Genomic DNA, 25,158 nt, shown 5'->3' with positions numbered 1-25,158 from the left:
AAGACATAAAACGAACCCGAGCAAGCCAGTAAAACCACTGCTGCTATGAACATTTTGAAAATACGTGAACAATTGCACCTATTTCAAAACTAAAAATGTCCGAACATAAAAGCATGAATCCCGGGTCTTAATTAAATGATGCGAATTCACCTTCAGACCAAAAAAAACTTCTGCATACGATGTTAAAACTGTCCATTTATTGGAATTTTTGTTTTTCCATCTTGACTGTCAACTAAGTAGGCATATCAATTTACCATACATGCAACGTTGGCATACTATAACACCGGCTAATGTGCGCCATTGTATGTTTTTCTACAAACAGCCAGTTGTTTTCCACCGTAAATGAACATCGGTAATAAAGGATATGGTTATACAACAAAATCCAGTTAAGGAGATTACATTTGAACCCCGTATGCTCCAGTATCAAATTCATTTGAAAGCAACAAGTTAGTTCAGTTTGGTGAAAATCGCGTTGACTAAATTCTACGGTACTTAAAAGAATCTAGATCGGACACCAAGTCTTATCTGCAACTTCAGCACCAATTTGTTGCAGCTTCATCGGTCTGTTGAGTTCTGAGATTCTAGAAGCCACTAAGCAGCCTGGCCTGGTCATGAACTAGGAATAATTGAGACCTTTATAATACTTCTATGGCCAACCATCCCAGGCCATCATGACTCGCTTGACGTCCACTTTGAAATGTAGCATCGCTTCGCTTTTAAACTGATTATAGGCTTCGCTTTTTGGACTTACAGTCACACTGGCAGATCTGGCTTGCGTAGGAACAAATTGTGAATTATTAGAATAATCGTTTTCCTTTTTAATCCCCGTTGATGCTTTGTTATTTAGAGGTTGTGGTTTTGCTTTTAAGTTTTCGTAGAAGGAATCGCTTCTTGTGGGTTTTGAAGGGGTTTCTTTGTCTCTCAGAGGTGATTTGCTTCCATTCGATGGGTAGTCTACACGATTCAGCAGTTTTGTTTTACTTGATGATGAAGATTTAATGTTATCGTAGTGCGGATCACTGCTAGTTGATTGTATCTGTTTGCGACTTGAGGGTGAATTGGTGTTTGCACTTCTTGCTACTCCTAAAAATGAAATATTTTTTTTTTACTTTTTATCCTTCCGGTATTAAATATTCTAGCATCCTTAACTGCGAAAAATAAAAGGCTTGTAATCCTAGAAGAATCCAGATTTTTTTCCATTTCGACTCCAGCAAGCTATGCTGCCCCAATAAAAAACATAACCGACTAACGTCGGGCGAATTGCTCTCACACGACCGGCGAGCGGTTGGCTTCGTCAGTGGCTAGCCACGGTTTAGTGAGGCTAGCTTTAGCTTAATTGAAAGGGCGTGAGGTGAGCGCAGGGGGGGGGGGGGGGCGCAACGGTGGGGGGATCATTGGCTGCACGGGGCCCTTACGGCCTGAACGATGTGCAGGAGTGGGGATGGGGGTGAGGGGCGCTATGGGGGGATGTGGGTTCAATTTCTAAAAACCGCCCTTCACACCATAAGTATAAGTCTACAAAACAGTTTCTCATAATCTTATACTTGGAGACTAGTGAGCTAAAGGGCTTTAGGACTTAATGCTCGCTGGGCGCTACCTGTTTATCCCGTCTTTGAGGACGGAAAGTCAAATGGGTCAGATGAAAAATCGGTCAAGCGAAAAATCGCATAAGAAAATACCGACAGGACTAATATAATTACTAAACTTCGTTTGAGAGCAATTAAACAAAGCCGGCAGATTGCCGACATAGCTGCAAAATAAACTGGAGGGTCGTCGAATATAGATAGAAGCAAATACAGCACTGAGCTGATGGATCGACCTATTCAAAAACTATACTAGATATGGACAAGCAACGAGTTTCCGCTTGGTTGTGATATATCAAATATACATTATTTTTGCACATGTCTAATGGCTCAAAAGGGGAGCATCAGAAGCTACGAACTTCTGGAAGTTCTCGCAGATTGAATAGTTTGTTCAAACCTAACCTGCCTTCTCTGAACTAATTGCGTTTCATTCCCATAATACCTTTCAGAGGGGTCCTTTTGCTGACCCAGTTGAGAATATCCTCCACGAATGGAATGACCATGAAGAACTGCACACTCTGCATTCCGAGAACATGTTGACAAACAGTGTCTGATTTGTGTCTGGGAAGACTGTCGATTGGGAACCAGCGGATGTCTCTGATCTCTCCTCTGCACTTTGGACTGAACTGGGTTTTAAAGGGAACGTCTGTCACGAAGTACAGTCTGGTTTTACGACCTGAAAACAAACGCTTGACATCAGAAAAACTGTTCTGTAACTACATGCATGGAGTGGGTTCGACTGGAGTCAGCAGAACAGAAAATATTTAACGAGAACTAAGACAAAATGAGAGAAAACACAGCTCGTGCCTCACAACTTGAGAACAGCGAGACTTTCAGTTTAATATATAAAACATTTAACATATTTAAAATTCAATAATTTAATTTAATATAACCTGTGAGTTCTTTGTCAATGTAGTGATCTGGGAGTAGTTTGTCTGTGAAGTCAACTCCAACCTCCTCTTCCACCTCTCTCAGAGCACACTGCTGAGGACTCTCGCCCTCGTTCACCTAAATACACAACACCCACTACGTTAACGCTCAGCCCAAAGCTAGAATGCCATTGACATTCTTAAGACAAATTGGTCCCAACCCATAGATAGACATATATATCAGTCACTTGAAAATTGTTTTTCGGATTCTAAGAACAGGTAAGGACCCGAAGAGGAAATTAATTATCTGATCTATCGTTTTCTGCCTCCCTACCCAGCCCGGTTGTAGTTATGTGTCTCATACTACCCCCCCCCCCCCGAATATGGAGGGAAGGAGGGGTGTGAATGTTTGTGACGTCCACCATATATCTAAGTTTTCTTCTGCCAACAAGGGTGTTTAAAGTTGCAAAGTTGCTAACCAAGGGCGAGACGATTCAAATTATGATCTGTTCCGGATGTTGCTTAGAATAAACGGCACGAAGACCTCTCACCTTTCCCTTAGGGAAACTCCAAGAATTACTGCTTGAGAATCCGTGAACAAGGAGACAAAACTTGAAGCTGCTGTCCAGTATGATACAGCCATAGGTGGGCACCTGAGACTTAAACTGTCGCCACTCTTTCACAAGAACATCAACCTAAACAAAAAACATAAACCGACTAATGTCGGAAGAATTGCTCTCGAACGACAGGCGGGTGGAAAACATTCAACCCAGGCGGGATCTGAACCACTGCCCTCCCGCTCCATAACCAGACGCACTGCCCACTCGGCTATCCGTCCCTTACTTTTGCTTTGCTGCACTCGATTTTATGTTGGCGGTCAAGGAAGCCGATAGACAAGCAAGCCGAATTTTCAAAATGAGGTCAAGTAAGCCTAAAAATTTTGGTGTAACCGTATTTTAGGTTGCCCCTGGCGGGCCGGAGGGCGCGCTTCGCCGCGATAATTGGCCCGCGATTTCCGGATTACATCCCACAGCGGATGAGAGGCATGGCCATGGACAGCGGTCCGCTGAGGCCTGTACCCATTAGATGTCTAAAAATTGACTTATTTTTGTTTCTTTGGTGCATTGGAATACATTATGCACTATAGTACTATGGGCAGTGTTAATTGTAACGCCTAACAATGTATTATTTTGATATATTACATAACTGTTACATATCTTTCGGCTTGCTTTCATGTCGGCTTACTTTGCGTTCAACCGATTTTATATTAGCAACAACATTTAGTGAGGACAAGAGAGATCACCACTCAAAAATGAAGAACGAAAGCGTGAAAAAGTCACTTGAGAAGTCAAGGAATGTTATAGAAGAAAAGCGTAAAATGGTCAAGCGAAAAATTTGCATAAAAGAGACCAACACGTTTACAATAATTGCTATGAACTTCGTTCAAGAGCAATTAATTATCAATAACTTCATTTATCTTAGCAGCATTTCTCCAAATTCAGAAGAGCCTAATTCGCGGCTAAAAACTGTCCATCATAATTTTATGTCTCTTCAGTAGTTTCGGTTATTTGAACACTTCGAGACAACTCAAACTCAAAGAGAACTGCTCAACGACTTAATGTCCTCTGGGCTTTACCTGTTCATCTCATTTTTAAGGTCAAAAAGTCAAATGGTCAGACAGAAAAAAAACGACCAGAGGAAAAGTCGGCAGTACGAAAAATTGCAAAAAAAAACAGGACTAAGACTGACATAATTTTTACAAACTTTGCTTGACAGAAATGAAGAACCGAGTCCATTTTCTGCCATTTATATTTCAGAATTTCCAATAGTTGGCTTTCATTTGTTGCTCATAATAATTTCAGGAACAAATCTATCAATTTCATGGGGCGTAAAAGATATAAGCCCTAAGCTCTCATATCACTAAGTTCTCATTTCTCCTCCAAACAATATTGCTGTTATCAAAATTACGAAATTCCAAATTTTATTATTGCATTGTACATGAAAGCGAAAACGGTGAGCTCTGCTTAGATTTATGAAATAACTTGCGCAGGATGAAATGTACTCTGGGCCAAAGAAATATTTCGAGAATCGTTGTGGTAGCAGAAGGTCGAGTGATTGTTGTGTTTGTGCATGTGTGTGTGAAGTTTGGGGAGTACGGGGTGACGTTGACATTGTGATCTAGATTTACAATAGATGCCAATTTCTTGTATTTAATTCTCCGTCTCTTACATTTAATGTATTTTCAGACTAAATTTGAACATTTTGGTATCAAACTTAAGCATTTGTCTCTAATTCTCATTTTTTTTCTACTAAAATCTCAACCATAACTGACTAACGTCGGGCGAATTGCTCTCCAGCGACTGGCGAGAGGTTGACTTTGGGAGCATAGCTTACTTTTAACAAAGAGGGGGAGAAAAAATAACGAATAAGGTTGCATCGAGCGTTCGGGGTTCCATGGTGGAAAAAAACTGCCCCATCACGCCATGAAGATAGGTCGTTTCCTCAGCAGTTTCGATTAATTGCATACTTAGACACCAAAGCTCTGAGAGAACAACTCGGCGACTTAATTGCTGGAAACTTTGTTTGAGAGCATTTAAAATGATCAACACACTCGGCTGAGTACCACAGGTTATCAGAAAGTAACTGTTAGCTAATTACTCGCTCAAGTTTGTAATTCTATCAGCTTAACATAACCCACTAACGTCGCAAGAATAGCTCTCGAACGCCTAGTTTGACATCGAATCTACTGCAGTCCACTGCTGTCAGTTATATACCATTGTAACCACTAATGAAATTTAAAGCGAAAAAATTACACCAATTTTGTCGATTTTTTCATTTGACTTTTAGTAGCGAATTAGGCTCTTCAGAATTTGGCCGCGAATGTTGTGATAAACTTATTAAATAGTTTCAGAGATGAGCCAGCGAGGTATGAAAGTAAACATCTGAAGTATTTATGGTTCTCATTGTTGGAGCCAGCTGTTTGTATAAAGCCATCAATTTTTTACCAAGTTGGCAGAAGAAATCTTTAGAAAGAAACATATTCGCGCGACCTGGATTGAGCTTCAACAATTGTATTTCTAAATTGAAAAACCTGCAACATCTTCTGAATCATGGAAGCCTAAAAGGAAGAACAGATCTGATTATTTGGCACGATATCTTGAGTAACTCAATCACCCCGCACAGAACCAACAACAACACCCCGCAGAGCACTGATGAGCTGGTAGCAACATTAAAGCTTTTCCAACAGAATATTAAAGCCATACTATACAATAGACGTTTCGGCACTCCCCAAATATTCGATAAGCTCTGTGAACACAGAATTTCACTTATTATCTCAGTTCGGAAACATCTTTTGTCAAAGAGAAAACAGAAATCTCCGTGGTTTATCCAAGAAATTCACAAAGTCCACCCTGACGTTAATATTGAAATCAATTTTGTAAATATCATCTTGGCACGCGAGAGTAACCTTAGGAAACTAACTCTGAAAAAGCGATCTAAGACAAGAAAAAGAAAGTCAAAAAGCATCAAACAGAAACAGAAGTTACGAAAACTGGCTCAGAAACCGCGGGACCAATCAGAAAATGCAGATGATCTGTAAATAAAGTGTCAGTTGCTAGTGTTGTATATTATCATCATTCCTTGTTTGGGCATTCAAGGTGCTTTTTCCTTTACCCTTTTGTAAGCAGTCATCCCGGTAGCTTTTGAGTTTTTCTTTACTTGGAGCGATCTAGGAGTTTGTTTGCAAAGAGGATTCCCCTTTATTTATTTCATAATACTTTATAGCATTTTGTCATTATTCTTTATATATTGTAGCAACTGTAGCTATTATCAATAGTCCTTCAGGCAGACATGCAAGAAAATAATGAGACAGTTGACAATTCAGAGGAGTGTTTTACCATAGCAGAAGAATCTAATAGTTCTGAGTTCCCCCAGCTTAAGTTTAGAGGCCAGACACCTCCTATTAAAGGAACCAACAAACGCTCCCGTGTGTCCCTGAGTCCCGAAGAACTGTTAAATGAAAACCGTGTAAATAGTTCAATAGAAGCTGGCATCCAGAAAGCATAAGAAGACCTAATACCGACCATTCTCAAAAAATTGAAGAAAGAATTAAGTGAAACCATCAATGCTATTGTGGAAGATAAGTTCAAGACCCTCAGAGCAGAGCTAGAAGAACACAGCAACTTTGAGCGACGGAAAATAGAACTAAAAGCACTATCTGAGACAGAATTCCTGCAAACCTATAACCGACGAGACAGCATTAAGATACTCGGGCTACCAGAGCAACCCTCAGGGAAGGAAACATACGAAGAGACAAGCAAAGCAGTGGTCAACTTGGCTTCAGAAATTGGAGTCAAGTTGGAGGAAACATATATTTCAATAGCACATAGACTGCCATCGAAAGGTCATAACAAGCCCGTCATTGTTAAATTTACTCGTAGGTCAACTAAAATCGCTATGCTCAAAAAGAAGAGGATCATTCCATCCAACCAGAGAGCCAAAATCTACAAAGATTTTAGCAGAGAACGATTGGCCTTTGTCAATTTGATGCGAAGTGATATTCGAATCAACGCAACTTGGACCAGAGAGGGTGCAATTTTTTACGAATGGAAAGCAGATGGCCTCGTATACAAAGTAAACGGGTTATACGAAGGGGGTGTAGATCTCAGTTACAACATTGAAGATGTAAGGCGTTGTTTCAAAAGAACGCCTTTTTCGGGACGGCACGACGATAGCCAAAGTCAAAGGAATCAGCCCTTTCGAATCGATGTTGGGTTCTGATTTTGACAAACTAAATAAAGAAATTGTAAATTTTGTAGATGTGGATCAGCAGTTTGATGTAACAATTCTTCATTTAAACGTGAGATCCATTAGGAAACACTATGCGGAACTAGAATCACTTGTTTTTGGTTTGGATCCTCAGCCTGATATCCTATCTCTAAGTGAAACCTGGTTGTCAAATGACGACAACATAAATAGTTACTCGATAAATGGCTATAAACATCTAGCTGTTAAAAACAGAAATACGGTTAAAGGTGGAGGTGTCATGATTCAACTAAGAAACTCTTGTAATTCAGTCAAAGTGTGTAAAAGTCCATTCGAAGAGTCCATTTTTGCTGAAGTTAGTATACATAACAGAAGAGTTAATCTGATTGTTATTTATAATAAACCTAGAGCTACTAAGAAAGACTTTGTATCTAAACTCGAAAAGTTCCTTGAAACACAGTGCTAATCTGCATGTCCAACGGTTATATTGGTGACATAAACATAAATAGGCTGGAAAATAACCAGTTGACCAGAGATTACAAAAATCTAATAACCGCAAACGGATTTGAATTAGCACCAGAAAGACCAACACGTGTTGTGGCACACTGAGCCACCTGTCTTGATCATTTCATTTATCATAATGTCACACACCCAAATTGTGATGTACTGGAGCTACACAGTTTTTCTGATCACTACCCGATTATTTTAAAATGGAAAATATACGGTGAAAAAACTGCAGACCTTGTCAGTTTTAGAGATACGAGATATCTGAAAAATAAAAATTTGAGGGACAGTTTTCAGGTTGAATTGAAAACAGAATTATCCAAGGTAGATTAGGATGTAGTTTTAGCCCCAGATGCTTCTACAGCTTTTGATGTCTTTAATAAGGCTTTCTTGTCGGTTGTAAATGATTACGCGCCATTGACACAATCAACAAATAAATACAAAAATCCTGACCAATTGGTTCAATAATAAACTTAAAAAATTAAGGACGAAAAGGAACAAGGCACATGCAGACTGGATGAAAGATAAGTCGAGTTTTAGAGCTAAAGAAAAGTTCGAAGACGCGAGATTGCTATTTGAAAAGAATTTTAGAATAACAAAAGCCATGTTCTACAGGAATAAATTCACGTCTTTTAAAAGGGATAAACGACAAATAGACAATATGCTAAATGAGCTCACTGGTAAAAAAAATGAAAGCAAAAAAATACCAATACTCGAGTCATGCAGCAATAACATTGAAAATCCTTCTTTGTGGGATAATGCTGCGGTCTTTAATAAATTCTTTGCAAATATTGGCTCTGAGATAAGTGAACATCTCAATGGAGAATTTGTATGTCTGGTCCCCAAAGTGCAACAATCTATGTTCCTCTTTCAAGCAAAAGAGCGTGAAGTTGCTGAAATAATCAGTAATCTGGAGAATAAGTTCTCAAGCGGTGATGACGATATAAGTAATGTATTAGTCAAAGTCTCGTCACCTGTGACAGTTAGGTATCTGACTTTTCTAATAAATTTGTCGATGAACAAAGGTGAGTTTCCGAAAGAACTGAAAAAAGGAAAAGTTATACCGATGCACAAAAATGGGTCTAAACTTGACGAAAATAACTACCGACCAATATCCTTACTAAATGTGTGGAGCAAAATATATGAAAAAGTTGTTTACAAGCGCGTTTATTCCTACCTAGAAAAATTTTCGTTACTATACTGTAAGCAATTCGGATTTCGCACTAAACACAGCACGGTTAATGCTTTAGTTGAATTCACTGAGAAGGTAAGATTCAACAGGAGCACAAACAAAGTAAGAACTTTTCTTGATCTTAGTAAGGCTTTTGACACTATTGATCATAACCTACTAATCCGTAAATTGGATAACTGGAATAAGAGGTAACTCTCTTAATTGGTTCAAATCTTATTTAAAAGGCCGAATGCAGCGAGTAAAGTTAAATAATGTGTCATCTGATTGGGAAGAAATTGTTTGCGGTGTTCCACAAGGCTCAATATTAGGTCCTCTACTGTTTATCATATATGTAAACGACACGCCTCAAGTTTGCAAACATTTAGAAGCTATACTTTTTGCAGATGATACAAACCTTTCTGCAATTGGAATGCAGTGCGCTGATATCAAGGAAGATATTAAAAAAGTTTACGACTGGCTAAATTCCAATAAATTAGTAGTGAATGTATCAAAAACAGTTCAAATGAATATACGAACTAATAATAAGACAAGCAATTCGGCGCAGCGATTCTCTCTAAACTCTGCTTTTATTGAAAATAAACCGGTATGTAAATATCTAGGTGTTACCATCGACTGGAAATTATCCTTCCTTAGTCATATACAATCCGTAAGAGAAAAATTAAGCAAAAAGTCCGGTCTTGTGTCGAAACTGAGACATTTTGTTCCCAGGGCTCAATTAATTGATTACTACGAAACTTGCATCAATCCCATTATTCAATACGGTGTCCTTGTATATGCATGTTGAAGTTATACATCCCTGCTACCTATCTTCACTTTGCAAAAAAAGATCTTGAAGTTCATTTACTTCAGAAGGAAAAGCGATAGACGTGAAGATATTTTCGTCAATCACTCAATTCTTTCAGTTTACGAATTGCACCTCTATGAGTTAATAAAATTTGTTTTAAGAGCTTTGAATGAACTCCACAGTGAATCTTTTTGTAATGACATGTTTTCCTCTAATTATTCAAAAGTCACGAGATTGTCGAAATCAAATCTAATAGCTCAACCAAAATGTAAAAACAAACTTGAGCGTTTTTCAATAACATTACGGGCCTGTAAATTGTACAATAAGCTAAAAAAATAGGCATAATTCCATCTGATATTGATCTAAACACAGTGCAAAAAGTAACAGACCTCTGTCATCACCTCAAAAATTCGTACATTGTCTAACAATGAATTATCTAAATTCGTATTTAGTTTGTAGCGTGACTTAACAGGAGCTCTTTTTAGAGATCTACAGGCATCGCACCAGTTGATTACTGAAGCATTTATCGCTTTGTAATTGGGACATGATGTAGTTGATCACTGCCTGGGGCCCAAAGCAGCTCATAGAGATGTCTTCCCGGCACAGTGGTTTTTACTTCTGGTCCCAATTCACCTGAAGCGCCAACTTTTTGTTTTTATTGGCGTGAAAGACTAGTTCTACTACTGTAACGTGGTTCCAAGAGCTTTCATCTGGGTGTTCTGCTGCCCGTTTTAATTTTTGATTCAAGTTTTTTTAACAATAGAGTAATTAAGGTAAATTACACCACCAATCTTTTTTTTTCTCATTTAACTTTTGGATACTAAGAATATAATGGTTTTAAGAACGCTGACGATGCATCTGCTGGGCATTTTAGGAATGTTGATAATGTTATGCTAGGGGTCATGTTGCACATTTTAATTTATGATTCAAGTGGTTTTCAAAAAGATTAAGGAAGGCAATTTACTCCAGTCATTAAGTTTATCTTTTCCTCATTTACCATTTTGATACTGAGATTGTAAAGGTGTTAAAAATGCTGCTGAGCTTGATTCAATGATTCTAGCATTATACCAGGTTGCTGCTAAGTTAATAATAATTGTTGCTGTTAATTAATAATTTTCCACCTGTACTATATACGCTGTGTAAAATTTGCTTCTTGAATTCTTGATCAATCACCTGGGCAAACTGAAAAGAAGTTCACAGTGACTCGTTGTTTGTCGCTTCCATCTGTAAATATTGTTGATTTTTCCAGTGTATTGTTAATATGTATGAGATGGATAAATAAATCTTCTTCTTCTTCTAGCGAGCTGCCGCCACTTGAGTTGAGCTGCGGAGACTAGTGAATGAGAGATTTACATTATCATGCGGAAACCTTATCAGTTTTCCGCATGATAATTCAAGCGTGAAAAAAAGTAACTCACAAATCGTTAAATAAAATTGCATAAAAAACAAGGCCGAAAAAACCCACCGATTTTGTTGCGAGCAATGTCGGCTACCTTAATAGCTCAACATTTCAAACTAGGTTAGTATAATCCATTGTCAGCGTAAAAATTAATCCCAACTGCCTAGCTAGTCTTAATTTTTTAAAATTTTTCACCGGGGAGAAACCAACCAAGAACATTGTTCACTCACATTTGATGCGAGATGTTTGAGAGACGCGACATGAGACAGAACATGATAAGCGAACTCTGAAAAAGACACTGACGGCAAACTGGAATTGTCGGGTCTTTCAAAGTCGATGTAGAACCAATAGGCCAACTCCAATTGATAGCAGAGTTTAGTTGAGGGCGTTGAATCGTGGCTGACGATGAATCGACTACAGAGGTCGTTCAACACATCTGCACTAATTACTGTTGTGTAGTTGTTTACGGGTTGTGGCATTATAGAGGAGTACTTTGTTCAGGTAATCAAAATTGGAAATTTAAAGAGCCTAGCTCATGAATTGATAAGAAATGAAGATTGAAAGAGTTAAAATACCATTTGTACATCTAAATCTAAAAACAAAATTGACAATCATTAAAATATTTTACCTTTATTGTACGGGTTTTGAAGCAATAATTAACTCACTTGAAAACGATTGCACTATACACTTTTTAACTCTAAAACACTTGTCGAAAATGATGGCAGTCATCCAAGCCGAATTTTGAAAAGGTTGAGCAATCCGAAATAAAGTTATTGGATTTGTTCCGTTTGTGCCCCCCCCCCCCCCCCCCAGCTTAGTGGGTGCAAATTATTTGCAACCCCCAGGCGAACGTGATATATTTTTACATAATAATTTACTATGTAATGACACGTGCTCTGTAATTGGGGGTGTATAACGTACTGGGGGGGGGGGGGGGGCACAAACGGAAAAGATCCCATATTAATTCCGAGTTATCGTTATTGATTGTCATGTTCAATACAGTGGGCGCGCTTCGCATTGCGAGCCAGCTGACGGCGAATTGGACATGATCATTAAAAGCGGTGCGCTGGGTCTCCTAATCACTCAATGCCACAAAGAATGATGTATTTTGTTTCTTTGGTCAATATATTACACATTGTAAATAAATTAGCTGTCCTTATTTTAACCAATTTTTCCGGAAAAATACAACTTTCCGGTAGCTTTTACTTCGGCTTGTTTTGAATTTAACGTGAAAAATTGCACCTACCAAAATAAAAGACGTATATATTGCGAGACATCGTTACATTTCCGAAATCGGCAGTTTGTCCCAAAGTTGTGCACGTTACGTAAGCGAGTCATAGTCACCAGATTATAATGATTATGAAACATTTACGCCTCCTGTTCACAATACAGTCAACAAGAGACCAAATATTGTTCAGAAACTTTGCAATAATAACTTGTAACTATTCGTAACTAATGATAGCTACAGTTAAATTAACCGAACTCTTTAAAACATCTAAAACAGTATGCACAAAATTATCAATAGCCACATTTCAGAGCTGTTCCCCGCACGGAAGAAAATTGTAATTTCATCAGCTTGACTAATTCATGAGCATGCTCTGGCACTGGCCATTATAAATTACATATACAATTGATAGGGTGCTAGAATATCACGCACAGGTGTTAATCTTCTGGAGGGGGGGGGGTGTTAAGGAAACAGCTATCCGATTTGTCATGATTCCGTACTTTTCGAAAAATTCGAATCTTCCAGTTTATTTTCAATACTAGGGTTCTCTTCGGTTGATTTCTTTTGAGGAGACAAGCCTTTGCTCTTCTTCAAGAATGTCTGATGCAAAGCTGAGTAGATCTTCTTAGCTTTCGTGTCACCCAAACCTGAACACTGTTTTAACTGAGCTTCAGAGGCTGCGCAAATATTGGCTATTGTATCGAATTTGAGGAGCAAAGTTTCCGCATCTCTTTTTGTTACTGACTGAAACACAATGATTCTCAATTGCGGTTTCGAAAAAAACACCACGGAAAATACTCAACATATTTGAGGCAGGAAAAAATCCAAGGTAAAATAAACACCCACTTCACTTTTAAAGAGCTGCGCATTCGCCCACGCATTAGCGGCCCATGGGACTTGAAATGAAACTATCACATCCGAGGAAATTATCACGACCAATGCTAATATGGGAGTTTATTACCTATTAGAAGCAGACTTAGGTTTTCCACTTGAGTTTTCCTAGACCCTCTCAATTGCTAACCCATAATAAACACAAGCAAGCAATTACCGATATAACCGAATAACGTCGTGCGAATTTCTCAGCAACGACAGGCGAACGGTTGGCTTCGGCTGTAGCCAGCTGCAAGTTAGGGACGCAAGCTTTAGAAAGGGAAGGGAAGACGGGAGCGGAGCGGGGGTCAAGTGATGTGGGAGGACGGCATGATTAGGGGGTAGACGAGGGGAGTCCAAATCAGCAGATGGAGGACTGCGGGACGGCCGGAGTGTCGGGGTGGGGGGGGGGGGTGACTGAAGATTGTCAAACTTTTAAGACCAAGAGCCACCCTCCACACCATAAAATTTAATTCCTCAACAATTTTGGTGACGCAAAGAGAGCTGTTCAATAACTTAATGCCCTCCGAGCTTGACTTGTTTATCCCGTTTTTGACGATAAGTTAAACGGGCCAGACAAAAAGGTCAACCGAAAAATTTCATTAAAAAAATATCACCTGACTAATATAATTGGTAAATTTCGTTTGAGAGCAATTCACTACCAAGCTTAGATGTTCTCAAACTAAAATTAATCTCTCGGCTAATATACAATTCATTCTCCAATAATGCGGAGAACAAAGATATATAAAGACCTGGAAAAATTTAGATAATCCCGATATAGAACAGTGTAAAAGCATAACATAAAGGTAATGTCCAATATTACATCTTATCTGGTAGAGAACTCAGCGTTACATACAGTAGTTAGATTATTTAGGCTCGTCAAATTAGGTTTTGAAAACGCGGCGTGTCATCTTTCACTTGGATCACAAAAACCTAACAGAAACCCTTAATCACGCAATTCTTTTTGATATCATATCGGACCTCTAGCAACCTAACAGCTATTTCTGATCGAGGATCAGCTCACATACTAGTTTCTACTGGATCTAATGACAAAATTTTAACTGTAGACGAGCTGTATCGTGTTCAAATAAATTATGCTGGTAGCATAATTTTCAGAGTGAGACAAAACTAAACATAATTGACGACTGTCGGACAAATTTCTCTCGAGCGAATGACGAGGGCTCGATTTCAGTATAGTCAGCTTTAGCCTGGGGCTAGTAACGGTAGTATACATATGATTGATAGAGTAATATAGGCCAGAAACAGAGCGATTAAGGTACGAAAATTGAAAAATCGAGCCATTTAGGTTGAAAAAATTTGACAAGTAAAGCGTGCTAAAAGTCACTCGGAAAGTCAAAAAGTTCAAGCAAAAACTTCATTAAAAAATTTACAAAAATTGCTTCAAACTTCGTTTCCAAAAAAATATCAACACAGCAACCGGAGAAAAGACTATACAGAGATACCGGAGACGGAGGAATTGAGACGCATGAATCTCTTATTTCTGATTCCATGCAACTAATTTAGAAATATCCTGACAATGTTGAACAGAAAAAAAAACAGCCCAAGACCCAATAGTCCACAAATCCAAAAGAGTACCGGGAATAACACTCCAAAAAACAACAGAACAATCCTTCACCAAATAGTCCCATGCCATTCGTCATGTTAATGCCTCACATTAACTTCGATGATTTTACCGCAATTGTAAGATTGATTCTTATGACTTTATAACCCAAAATTGTAAGAGAATGAGAAGTCGACTAACCGTAATATGTAAAATGATGTTATTGATGTATAAAGGAACCAAACAAGAGAAACTATGGGAATTGAAACCTTGAAGATAATCTTTATCACTGCGGGATCCAGCGTTACCATTTTTGCCGCTTTTGGAAATAATTACCACTAACACGACATATTGAGCGGAAGCATGCTCTACCATCCGAAGCGTTTGGCCCTCAATGGTTGACATTGGTTTAATGTGATTGGGTTGTGGTGAGATAGTCTCTATGAAATGGAGAAGCAGTGGCAAAAACAACAGGAGATGGGAAGTCAAGTCTGTCGAGCAAAGGGAAGCGTCGCACAGATAGGAAATGCATAAAATTTGTGAAACTATAAAGAGTCCGCATAAACATTTTCGTGACTAACTTCAGGTAATACCCATCCCCTAGAACACCACTTTTTCCTACTTGGGTTTTCATTTTCGGGAATTGTACAGTAATAATTGTACTGCTCATTGAAATAATCAACAACTAGCATATATCGAACATCAAAGCAATTATTATAGTCGTGTGCGTTTATTTTGAATTGTTACATTAAAGAATTCGGGTCCGGTGAAAAATTTCGCAAAGATTTTATTGAAAAGCATGATGAAGAGGATCCAGCCAGCCCACTCAGGCCAACTTGAGCCATCAGCAGCTGCACCCAACAGCCTCCAGTGTGCTGCCAGCAGAACCAGCTTGCAGTAGACCCTCACTACTGCCCTCCAATCGCCAGCCAGCCCACTCAGTCCAACCTGAGCCATCAGCAGCTGCACCCAACAGCCTCCAGTGTGCTGCCAGCAGGACCAGCTTGCAGGAGACCCTCACTACTGCCCTCCAATCGGCAGCTAGCCCACTCAGGCCAACCTGAGCCATCAGCAGCAGCACCCAACAGCCTCCAGTGTTCTGCCAGAGAACCAGCTTGCAGTAGACCCTCACTATTGCCCTCCAATCGCCAGCCAGCCCACTCAGGCCAACCTGAGCCATCAGCAGCTGCACCCAACAGCCTCCAGTGTTCCGCCAGCAGAACCAGCTTGCAGTAGACCCTCACTACTGCCCTCCAATCGCGAGCCAGCCCACTCAGGCCAACCTGAGCCATCAGCAGCTGCACCCAACAGCCTCCAGTGTTCTGCCAACAGAACCAGCTTGCAGTAGACCCTCAGTACTGCCCTCCAATCGCCAGCCAGCCCACTCAGGCCAACCTGAGCTATCAGCAGCTGCATCCAACAGCCTACAGTGTTCTGCCAGCAGAACCAGCTTGCAGTAGACCCTCACTACTGCCCTCCAATCGCCAGCCAGCCCACTCAGGCCAACCTGAGCCATCAGCAGTTGCACCCAACAGCCTCCAATGTTCTGCCAACAGAACCAGCTTGCAGTACACCCTCACTAAAACCCTCCAATTGCCAGCCAACCCACTCAGGCCAACCTGAGCCATCAGCAGCTGCACCCAACAGCCTCCAGTGTTCTGTCAACAGAACCAGCTGGCAGTAGACCCTCACTACTGCCCTCCAATCGCCAGTCAGCCCACTCAGGCCAACCTGAGCCATCAGCAGCTGCACCCAACAGCCTCCAGTGTTCTGTCAGCAGAACCAGCTTGCAGTAGACCCTCACTACTGCCCTCCAATTGCCATTCAGCCCACTCAGGCCAACCTGAGCCATCAGCAGCTGCATCCAACAGCCTACAGTGTTCTGCCAGCAGAACCAGCTTGCAGTAGACCCTCACTACTGCCCTCCAATCGCCAGCCAGCCCACTCAGGCCAACCTGAGCCATCAGCAGCTGCACCCAACAGCCTCCAATGTTCTGCCAACAGAACCAGCTTGCAGTAGACCCTCACCACTGCCCTGCAATCGCCAGCCAGACCACTCAGGCCAACCTGAGCCATCAGCAGCTGCACCCAACAGCCTCCAGTGTTCTGCCAGCAAAACCAGCTTGAAGTAGACCCTCACTAAAACCCTCCAATTGCCAGCCAGCCCACTCAGGCCAACCTGAGCCATCAGCAGCTGCACCCAACAGCCTCCAGTGTTCTGTCAACAGAACCAGCTGGCAGTAGACCCTCACTACTGCCCTCCAATCGTCAGCCAGCCCACTCAGGCCAACCTGAGCCATCAGCAGCTGCACCCAACAGCCTCCAGTGTTCTGTCAGCAGAACCAGCTTGCAGTAGACCCTCAGTACTGCCCTCCAATCGCCAGCCAGCCCACTCAGGCCAACCTGAGCCATCAGCAGCTGCATCCAACAGCCTCCAGTGTTCTGCCAGCAGAACCAGCTTGCAGTAGACCCTCACTACTACCCTCCAATCTCCAGCCAGCCCACTCAGGCCAACCTGAGCCATCAGCAGCTGCACCCAACAGCCTCCAGTGTTCTGCCAGCAGAACCAGCTTGCAGCAGACCCTCACTACTGCCCTCCAATCGCCAGCCAGCCCACTCAGGCCAACCTGAGCCATCAGCAGCTGCACCCAACAGTCTCCAGTGTTTTGCCAGCAGAACCAGCTTGCAGTAGACCCTCACTACTGCCCTCCAATCGCCAGCCAGCCCACTCAGGCCAACCTGAGCCATCAGCAGCTCCACCCAACAGCCTCCAGTGTTCTGCCAGCAGGACCAGCTTGCAGTAGACCCTCAAGACTGCCCTCCAATCGCCAGCCAGCCCACTCAGGCCAACCTGAGCCATCAGCAGAGCCAGCCCACTCAGGCCAAACTGAGCCATCAGCAGCTGCACCCAACAGCCTCCAGTGTTCTGCCAGCAGAACCAGCTTGCAGTAGACCCTCACTACTGCCCTCCAATCGCCATTCAGCCCACTCAGGCCAAGCTGAGCCATCAGCAGCTGCACCCAACAGCCTCTAGTGTTCTGTCAGCTGATTCAGCTTGCAGTACAGCCCCACTACTGCCCTCCAACAGCCAGCCAGCCAGCCAACTCAGGCCAACCTGATTCATCAGAAGCTGCACCCAACAGCCTCCAGTGTTTTGCCAGCAGAACCAGCTTGCAGTGCATCTGTCCTTCAGTGACACCCCCCAAGTGACCCACAAGTTACCTATTGTCCCCCAGCGACCCCCAAGTGACCTACAAAAGTCACCCACTGTCCCCCAGGGACCCCCCAAGCGACCTACAAAAGTCACCCACTGTCCTCCAGGGACCCCCCAAGTGACCTACAAAAGTCACACATTGTCCCCCAGCGACCTACAAAAGTCACCCACTGTCCTCCAGGGACCCCCAAGTGACCCAAAAAGTCACCCATTGTCCCCCAGGGACCCCACAAGTGACCTACAAAAGTCACCCATTGTCCCCCAGCGACCCACGAGTGACCTACAAAAATCACCCACTGTCCTCCAGAGACCCCCCAAGTGACCTACGAAAGTCGCCCACTGTCCTCCAGGGACCCACCCCCCAAGTGACCTACAAAAGTCACCCATTGTCCCCCAGCGACCCCCAAGTGACCTACAAAAGTCACCCACTGTCCTCCAGGGACCCCTCAAGTGACCTACAAAAGTCACCCATTGTCCCCCAGCGACCCCCCAAGTGACCTACAGAAGTCACCCACTGTCCTCCAGGACCCCCCAAGTGACTTACGAAAGTCATCTCTTTTCCTCCAGAGACCGCCAAGTGACTTCCGAAAATCACTATCTCACCTCTAAATGACCTCTAAAAGGTCAAATAGTCACCCTTGACTTCTAAAAGGTCAAACGGTCACACTACTTGACCTCTAAAAGGTCAGACAGTCAACCCACATGACCTCTAAGAGACCTCTAAAAGGTCAAATAGTCAGCCCAATTGACCTCTAAGTGACCTCTAAAAGGTCAGAAGGTTAACCCACTTGACCTCTAAGCAACCTCTAAAAGGTCAAATAGTCACCCCCCTTGACTTCTAAAAGGTCAAATAGTCACACTACTTGACCTCTAAAAGGTCAAACAGTCAGCCCATTTGACCTCTAAATGACCTCTAAAAGGTCAAAAGATTACCCCACTTCACCTCAAAGTTACCTCTGGAAGGTCAAAATTCAAACGTTGTGTCCTTCAGGGGACCTATATTCACCCCACTTGACCTTTCAATTTACCTCTGATGTTCAGAAAATTAGACCAATAAGGAAAATCGGAGGTCGAAAGCCATCAATAGTTGGAACAGTTAGATTGCTTCACCGAAAACTAAACATTGTCAAAGAGCTCAAACAGGAGCTGGAATATCAAATACACTCAGGTCTGGAACCCGAAGTTGTGTCAGTAACACATGATGAATTCAAGAGAACCATGTCACTAGACGAACTTGTCGACCAGCTTACACAATCGGAAAATGTGGATGCTGAAGACTCTCTCAACGATGCAGCATGCTTGTCAAAGCTAAAAGTAGAAGTCGCACAAACTGTACAGAAGCATGAACTTTCCTTCAGAAATACTTCAACGCGTCCAAGCAGCGCCGCTTCATCACGCAGTAATCGAATACCGGTTCCCTCTGCACCTGAGTCTCCGGGAGTTGTCCAAAGTATGCAAGATACCCGACAGCAAAAAGTCAATAATTTGGCAGACCAGCAAGCAACATCCAACCCAATTACTATCCATAGACAAGTGCAGTCCGCCATGGGAGTTTTGCAAGATAACTTTAATGGAGCCATCAGTTCTCGTGTACAGAATAGTCTCCAGCCATCAGCACTGGAACAAACAGACTCTGACAACGTAGCAAGCAATCAACATCAGCCCCTTCAACCAATAGAACCGATTGTCAATCCAACAGTTGTTACGCAGAGCTCTATTGGCGCAACTTGTGTGTTCCCACAGTTGTCTACAGCTTCAAATACTCAATTGCCAGTTTTTAGTGGGACACTTCCTCCGGCTGAGATACTTTCGCCCCTCACAGGCCCATTAATAACACCGGCCTCTTTGAAAATGTACATGATCATAGGACGCCTGTTCCAATTTCTTTCGGCAATCCTTTCCCAACGGCAAGCCATTCTGGCCCATTTCAGGCATATTGCCCAAACAGTTGGTCAAACTTAGCAAACGGTAGTTTTGAGCCCTCAAATGTTACCCCTCGTGGACCTGTTTACCCAAGCAGCCATAGCTTCAGTAATCAAAACTCCAACCCATATCTTCAACGGAACATTCACCGCTCAGTAAAGCTACCGGACATCCCAGTTCAGAAGTTCGATGGAGACCCACTCAAGTGGAACGAATCGAGCAGCATGTTTTCTTCAACCATCCACAACAACGAAGACATCACTGACACTGAAAGAATGAGCTATTTGCAAAGTTTAGTCATTGGACCGGCAAAGGATTGCATCTCCGCCTTTGTTTGCAACCCAAACTTTTACTCTTCCGCCCTTCAAGAGCTCAACAGACGCTTTGGAAACCCGGAAAACGTTGTCGGTGCCTTAACAAAACAACTAGAAGCTTTCCAAAGACCGGCTATGAATGACCACGCAGCTTTGATAGCTTTCGCTTCGCTGTTAAGAAAGGTTGTTCAGACATTTGCCTCACATGGCTTCAGTGCCGACCTAAATGCCACGTACTTGCTCAGGATAGCCCGAGATAAGCTACCAAACCCAATCAAGTTGAAGTGGACCGAACATGTTGTTGACAACGACTGGACAAATCCAGGTCTCACAGAGCTTTCCGATTGGATGGATCGGCAATCCAGAGCTTTTGAACAATTACAAGACGCATTTTTATCAACCACTAACAACCATTCAAGTCAACAAATCCAATCACAGGGTTCAAGTACCTTCAACAACCGGAATAAGAACCAAAACCGTACAAACTGGAAACAGAATTTCCCCGGAAGTAAAAGCTCTAACCCCAGCAATAAAAGCTTTGAACATAACAGTACAGCAAATAGAAGCATCGATAATGCAAAGCCTCAGCAATCGACGGCAAACAGTAGCAACAACACGAAAGGAAGCTCTTCTTTCACTGGTTCAAAGCAGCCTATGAGAAATGCAACAGCAAATAGGAGCAGAACAAAATGCCCGCTTGATCAACAAGATCACTACATTGGCAAGTGTCCGCAGTTTCTCAGTCACGATGTCAGCAGACGCAATAGCGAAGCAAAGAAGAACTCTTTGTGCTTCAATTGCCTAAGTACCAGTCACGCAGCCAAAAACTGCACGTCAAAAGTTCTCTGTCGACATTGCAATGGCAAACACCACAGCCTTCTCCACACAGACAGACAAAAAGCACCCGAATCTACAAATTGACAGAAATTGATCTGCCAATGTGTGAACCATTGCACCAACAGGACAAAAGCAATGACACGCCAACCCATGTTTACAATCCTGGTTTTCCACCAAAAACAATAAATTAACTACAGGTGATACCTGTCACCCTTTTCGGAAATGATAATAAAAGACATAATTGTTATGCCATTTTGGACAACGGTAGCACCATTTCATACGTCCTCAACACCACTGCCGACAAGGTAGGGGCTCCGAAAACTTCGGACTTTGATCTGAATGTGTCGCACGCATTTGACGAATCCGTCATGCACGCAAATCTTGTTCGCTTGGACATTGGAAACCTCAATAGGGATCAACCACTCTTCCGTTTAAACTATGTTCATGCAGTGAGAAATTGGACTTTCAACGATGCACCTGTGACCGATTTGAACGAAGCATGTTCGTCCTACCCTCACCTTCAACATATACATTTTCCTAAACTTAGTGATAACAAGATACAGATACTTTTAGGTGTTTACGCTACAGAGCACATTTTGGAACGCGAGTTCCTTCAAGGAGCCTCAGGAAGCCCCTTTGCTTTACGCAATCTTCTCGGTTGGACAATTACAGGCCCAATTAGGCGAAAAACCGAGCCATCCCAGCAGGAAACAAACTTCCTATCACATAGTTATAGAGCCTTTGATCATGCGCTCACAAATTTCACTGTTGATACTGAAAGACATCTCAGTGAAAATGTGACCAGTTTCTGCAAAATCGAGAGCACAGGAACCGAATTTGAAGAAACTACAGATACTTCAACTGACAGTAAAAGAGCAATTCAAATATTGCAAGATACAATCCATCATATCGGAGACAGATATGAAATTGGTTTACTTTGGAAACAGGACAGTAAATTGGAAAACAACTATCCGGTTGCCAAAACAACTAGAAGCTTTCCAAAGACCGGCTATGAATGACCACGCAGCTTTGATAGCTTTCGCTTCGCTGTTAAGAAAGGTTGTTCAGACATTTGCCTCACATGGCTTCAGTGCCGACCTAAATGCCACGTACTTGCTCAGGATAGCCCGAGATAAGCTACCAAACCCAATCAAGTTGAAGTGAACCGAACATGTTGTTGACAACGACTGGACAAATCCAGGTCTCACAGAGCTTTCCGATTGGATGGATCGGCAATCCAGAGCTTTTGAACAATTACAAGACGCATTTTTATCAACCACTAACAACCATTCAAGTCAACAAATCCAATCACAGGGTTCAAGTACCTTCAACAACCATAATAAGAACCAAAACCGTACAAACTGGAAACAGAATTTCCCCGGAAGTAAAAGCTCTAACCCCAGCAATAAAAGCTTTGAACATAACAGTACAGCAAATAGAAGCATCGATAATGCAAAGCTTCAGCAATCGACGGCAAACAGTAGCAACAACACGAAAGGAAGCTCTTCTTTCACTGGTTCAAAGCAGCCTATGAGAAATGCAACAGCAAATAGGAGCAGAACAAAATGCCCGCTTGATCAAGAAGATCACTACATTGGCAAGTGTCCGCAGTTTCTCAGTCACGATGTCAGCAGACGCAATAGCGAAGCAAAGAAGAACTCTTTGTGCTTCAATTGCCTAAGTACCAGTCACGCAGCCAAAAACTGCACGTCAAAAGTTCTCTGTCGACATTGCAATGGCAAACACCACAGCCTTCTCCACACAGACAGACAAAAAGCACCCGAATCTACAAATTGACAGAAATTGATCTGCCAATGTGTGAACCATTGCACCAACAGGACAAAAGCAATGACACTCCAACCCATGTTTACAATCCTGGTTTTCCACCAAAAACAATAAATTAACTACAGGTGATACCTGTCACCCTTTTCGGAAATGATAATAAAAGACATAATTGTTATGCCATTTTGGACAACGGTAGCACCATTTCATACGTCCTCAACACCACTGCCGACAAGGTAGGGGCTCCGAAAACTTCGGACTTTGATCTGAATGTGTCGCACGCATTTGACGAATCCGTCATGCACGCAAATCTTGTTCGCTTGGACATTGGAAACCTCAATAGGGATCAACCACTCTTCCGTTTAAACTATGTTCATGCAGTGAGAAATTGGACTTTCAACGATGCACCTGTGACCGATTTGAACGAAGCATGTTCGTCCTACCCTCACCTTCAACATATACATTTTCCTAAACTTAGTGATAACAAGATACAGATACTTTTAGGTGTTTACGCTACCCAGTACATTTTGGAACGCGAGTTTCTTCAAGGAGCCTCAGGAAGCCCCTTTGCTTTACGCAATCTTCTCGGTTGGACAATTACAGGCCCAATTAGGCGAAAAACCGAGCCATCCCAGCAGGAAACAAACTTCCTATCACATAGTTATAGAGCCTTTGACCATGCGCTCACAAATTTCACTGTTGATATTGAAAGACATCTCAGTGAAAGTGTGACCAATTTCTGGAAAATCGAGAGCACAGGAACCGAATTTGAAGAAACTACAGATACTTCAACTGACAGTAAAAGAGCAATTCAAATATTGCAAGATACAATCCATCATATCGGAGACAGATATGAAATTGGTTTACTTTGGAAACAGGACAGTAAATTCGAAAACAACTATCCGTTTGCCAAAACAACTAGAAGCTTTCCAAAGACCGGCTATGAATGACCACGCAGCTGTGATAGCTTTCGCTTCGCTGTTAAGAAAGGTTGTTCAGACATTTGCCTCACATGGCTTCAGTGCCGACTTAAATGCCACGTACTTGCTCAGGATAGCCCGAGATAAGCTACCAAACCCAATCAAGTTGAAGTGGACCGAACATGTTGTTGACAACGACTGGACAAATCCAGGTCTCACAGAGCTTTCCGATTGGATGGATCGGCAATCCAGAGCTTTTGAACAATTACAAGACGCATTTTTATCAACCACTAACAACCATTCAAGTCAACAAAACCAATCACAGGGTTCAAGCACCTTCAACAACCGGAATAAGAACCAAAACCGTACAAACTGGAAACAGAATTTCCCCGGAAGTAAAAGCTCTAACCCCAGCAATAAAAGCTTTGAACATAACAGTACAGCAAATAGAAGCATCGATAATGCAAAGCCTCAGCAATCGACGGCAAACAGTAGCAACAACACGAAAGGAAGCTCTTCTTTCACTGGTTCAAAGCAGCCTATGAGAAATGCAACAGCAAATAGGAGCAGAACAAAATGCCCGCTTCATCAACAAGATCACTACATTGGCAAGTGTCCGCAGTTTCTCAGTCACGATGTCAGCACACGCAATAGCGAAGCAAAGAAGAACTCTTTGTGCTTCAATTGCCTAAGTACCAGTCACGCAGCCAAAAACTGCACGTCAAAAGTTCTCTGTCGACATTGCAATGGCAAACACCACAGCCTTCTCCACACAGACAGACAAAAAGCACCCGAATCTACAAATTGACAGAAATTGATCTGCCAATGTGTGAACCATTGCACCAACAGGACAAAAGCAATGACACTCCAACCCATGTTTACAATCCTGGTTTTCCACCAAAAACAATAAATTAACTACAGGTGATACCTGTCACCCTTTTCGGAAATGATAATAAAAGACATAATTGTTATGCCATTTTGGACAACGGTAGCACCATTTCATACGTCCTCAACACCACTGCCGACAAGGTAGGGGCTCCGAAAACTTCAGACTTTGATCTGAATGTGTCGCACGCATTTGACGAATCCGTCATGCACGCAAGTCTTGTTCGCTTGGACATTGGAAACCTCAATAGGGATCAACCACTCTTCCGTTTAAACTATGTCCATGCAGTGAGAAATTGGACTTTCAACGATGCACCTGTGACCGATTTGAACGAAGCATGTTCGTCCTACCCTCACCTTCAACATATACATTTTCCTAAACTTAGTGATAACAAGATACAGATACTTTTAGGTGTTTACGCTACAGAGCACATTTTGGAACGCGAGTTCCTTCAAGGAGCCTCAGGAAGCCCCTTTGCTTTACGCAATCTTCTCGGTTGGACAATTACAGGCCCAATTAGGCGAAAAACCG

The 25,158-nt window shown here is 42.2% G+C and overlaps 3 protein-coding genes across 3 annotated transcripts in view; 1 reads left to right on the top strand and 2 right to left on the bottom strand.

Annotated features, from left to right (window-relative positions):
• Nucleotides 1–239: 239 nt before the first annotated feature.
• On the bottom strand, nucleotides 240–11,723 carry LOC142349541 (m7GpppN-mRNA hydrolase-like). The gene is made up of 5 exons (XM_075401174.1): nucleotides 11,326–11,723; nucleotides 3,004–3,147; nucleotides 2,477–2,591; nucleotides 2,026–2,259; nucleotides 240–1,083 (listed from the first exon to the last, which is right to left on the bottom strand). The coding sequence occupies exons 1-5, from the start codon at nucleotides 11,572–11,574 to the stop codon at nucleotides 647–649; spliced, it is 1,179 nt and encodes a 392-aa protein (XP_075257289.1). The 5' UTR covers nucleotides 11,575–11,723; the 3' UTR covers nucleotides 240–646.
• The window catches only part of LOC142349538 (tuberin-like), a 494,816-nt gene continuing 474,890 nt past the window's right edge, over nucleotides 5,233–25,158 (top strand). Inside the window, exon 1 of the mRNA XM_075401167.1 lies at nucleotides 5,233–5,357. The gene's annotated coding sequence lies outside the window, so the exon portion shown is untranslated. The remainder of the gene's footprint in view (nucleotides 5,358–25,158) is intronic.
• LOC142349222 (DNA excision repair protein ERCC-1-like) overlaps nucleotides 12,532–25,158 on the bottom strand; it is a 33,995-nt gene continuing 21,368 nt past the window's right edge. Inside the window, exon 2 of the mRNA XM_075400644.1 lies at nucleotides 12,532–13,064. Coding sequence (XP_075256759.1) covers nucleotides 12,807–13,064 — 258 coding nt within the window. The 3' untranslated portion in view covers nucleotides 12,532–12,806. The remainder of the gene's footprint in view (nucleotides 13,065–25,158) is intronic.

This window comes from Convolutriloba macropyga, chromosome 11 (assembly GCF_964194025.1).
Source record: "Convolutriloba macropyga chromosome 11, txConMacr16.3, whole genome shotgun sequence".
Classification (NCBI taxonomy): domain Eukaryota; kingdom Metazoa; phylum Xenacoelomorpha; order Acoela; family Convolutidae; genus Convolutriloba; species Convolutriloba macropyga.
This window is presented reverse-complemented; position numbering and strand designations above follow the sequence as displayed.

Bases quoted from the DNA above. Each gene is read 5' to 3' on its own strand.
- LOC142349541 (XM_075401174.1), bottom strand. From the start codon at position 11,574: ATGCCACAACCCGTAAACAACTACACAACAGTAATTAGTGCAGATGTG. The intron at 2,592-3,003 runs GTGAGAGGTCTT...TTGTGTATTTAG, and splicing joins GGAGTTTCCCTAAGGGAAAG to GTGAACGAGGGCGAGAGTCC. The intron at 1,084-2,025 runs GTATTATGGGAA...TTTCATTTTTAG, and splicing joins CAAAAGGACCCCTCTGAAAG to GAGTAGCAAGAAGTGCAAAC.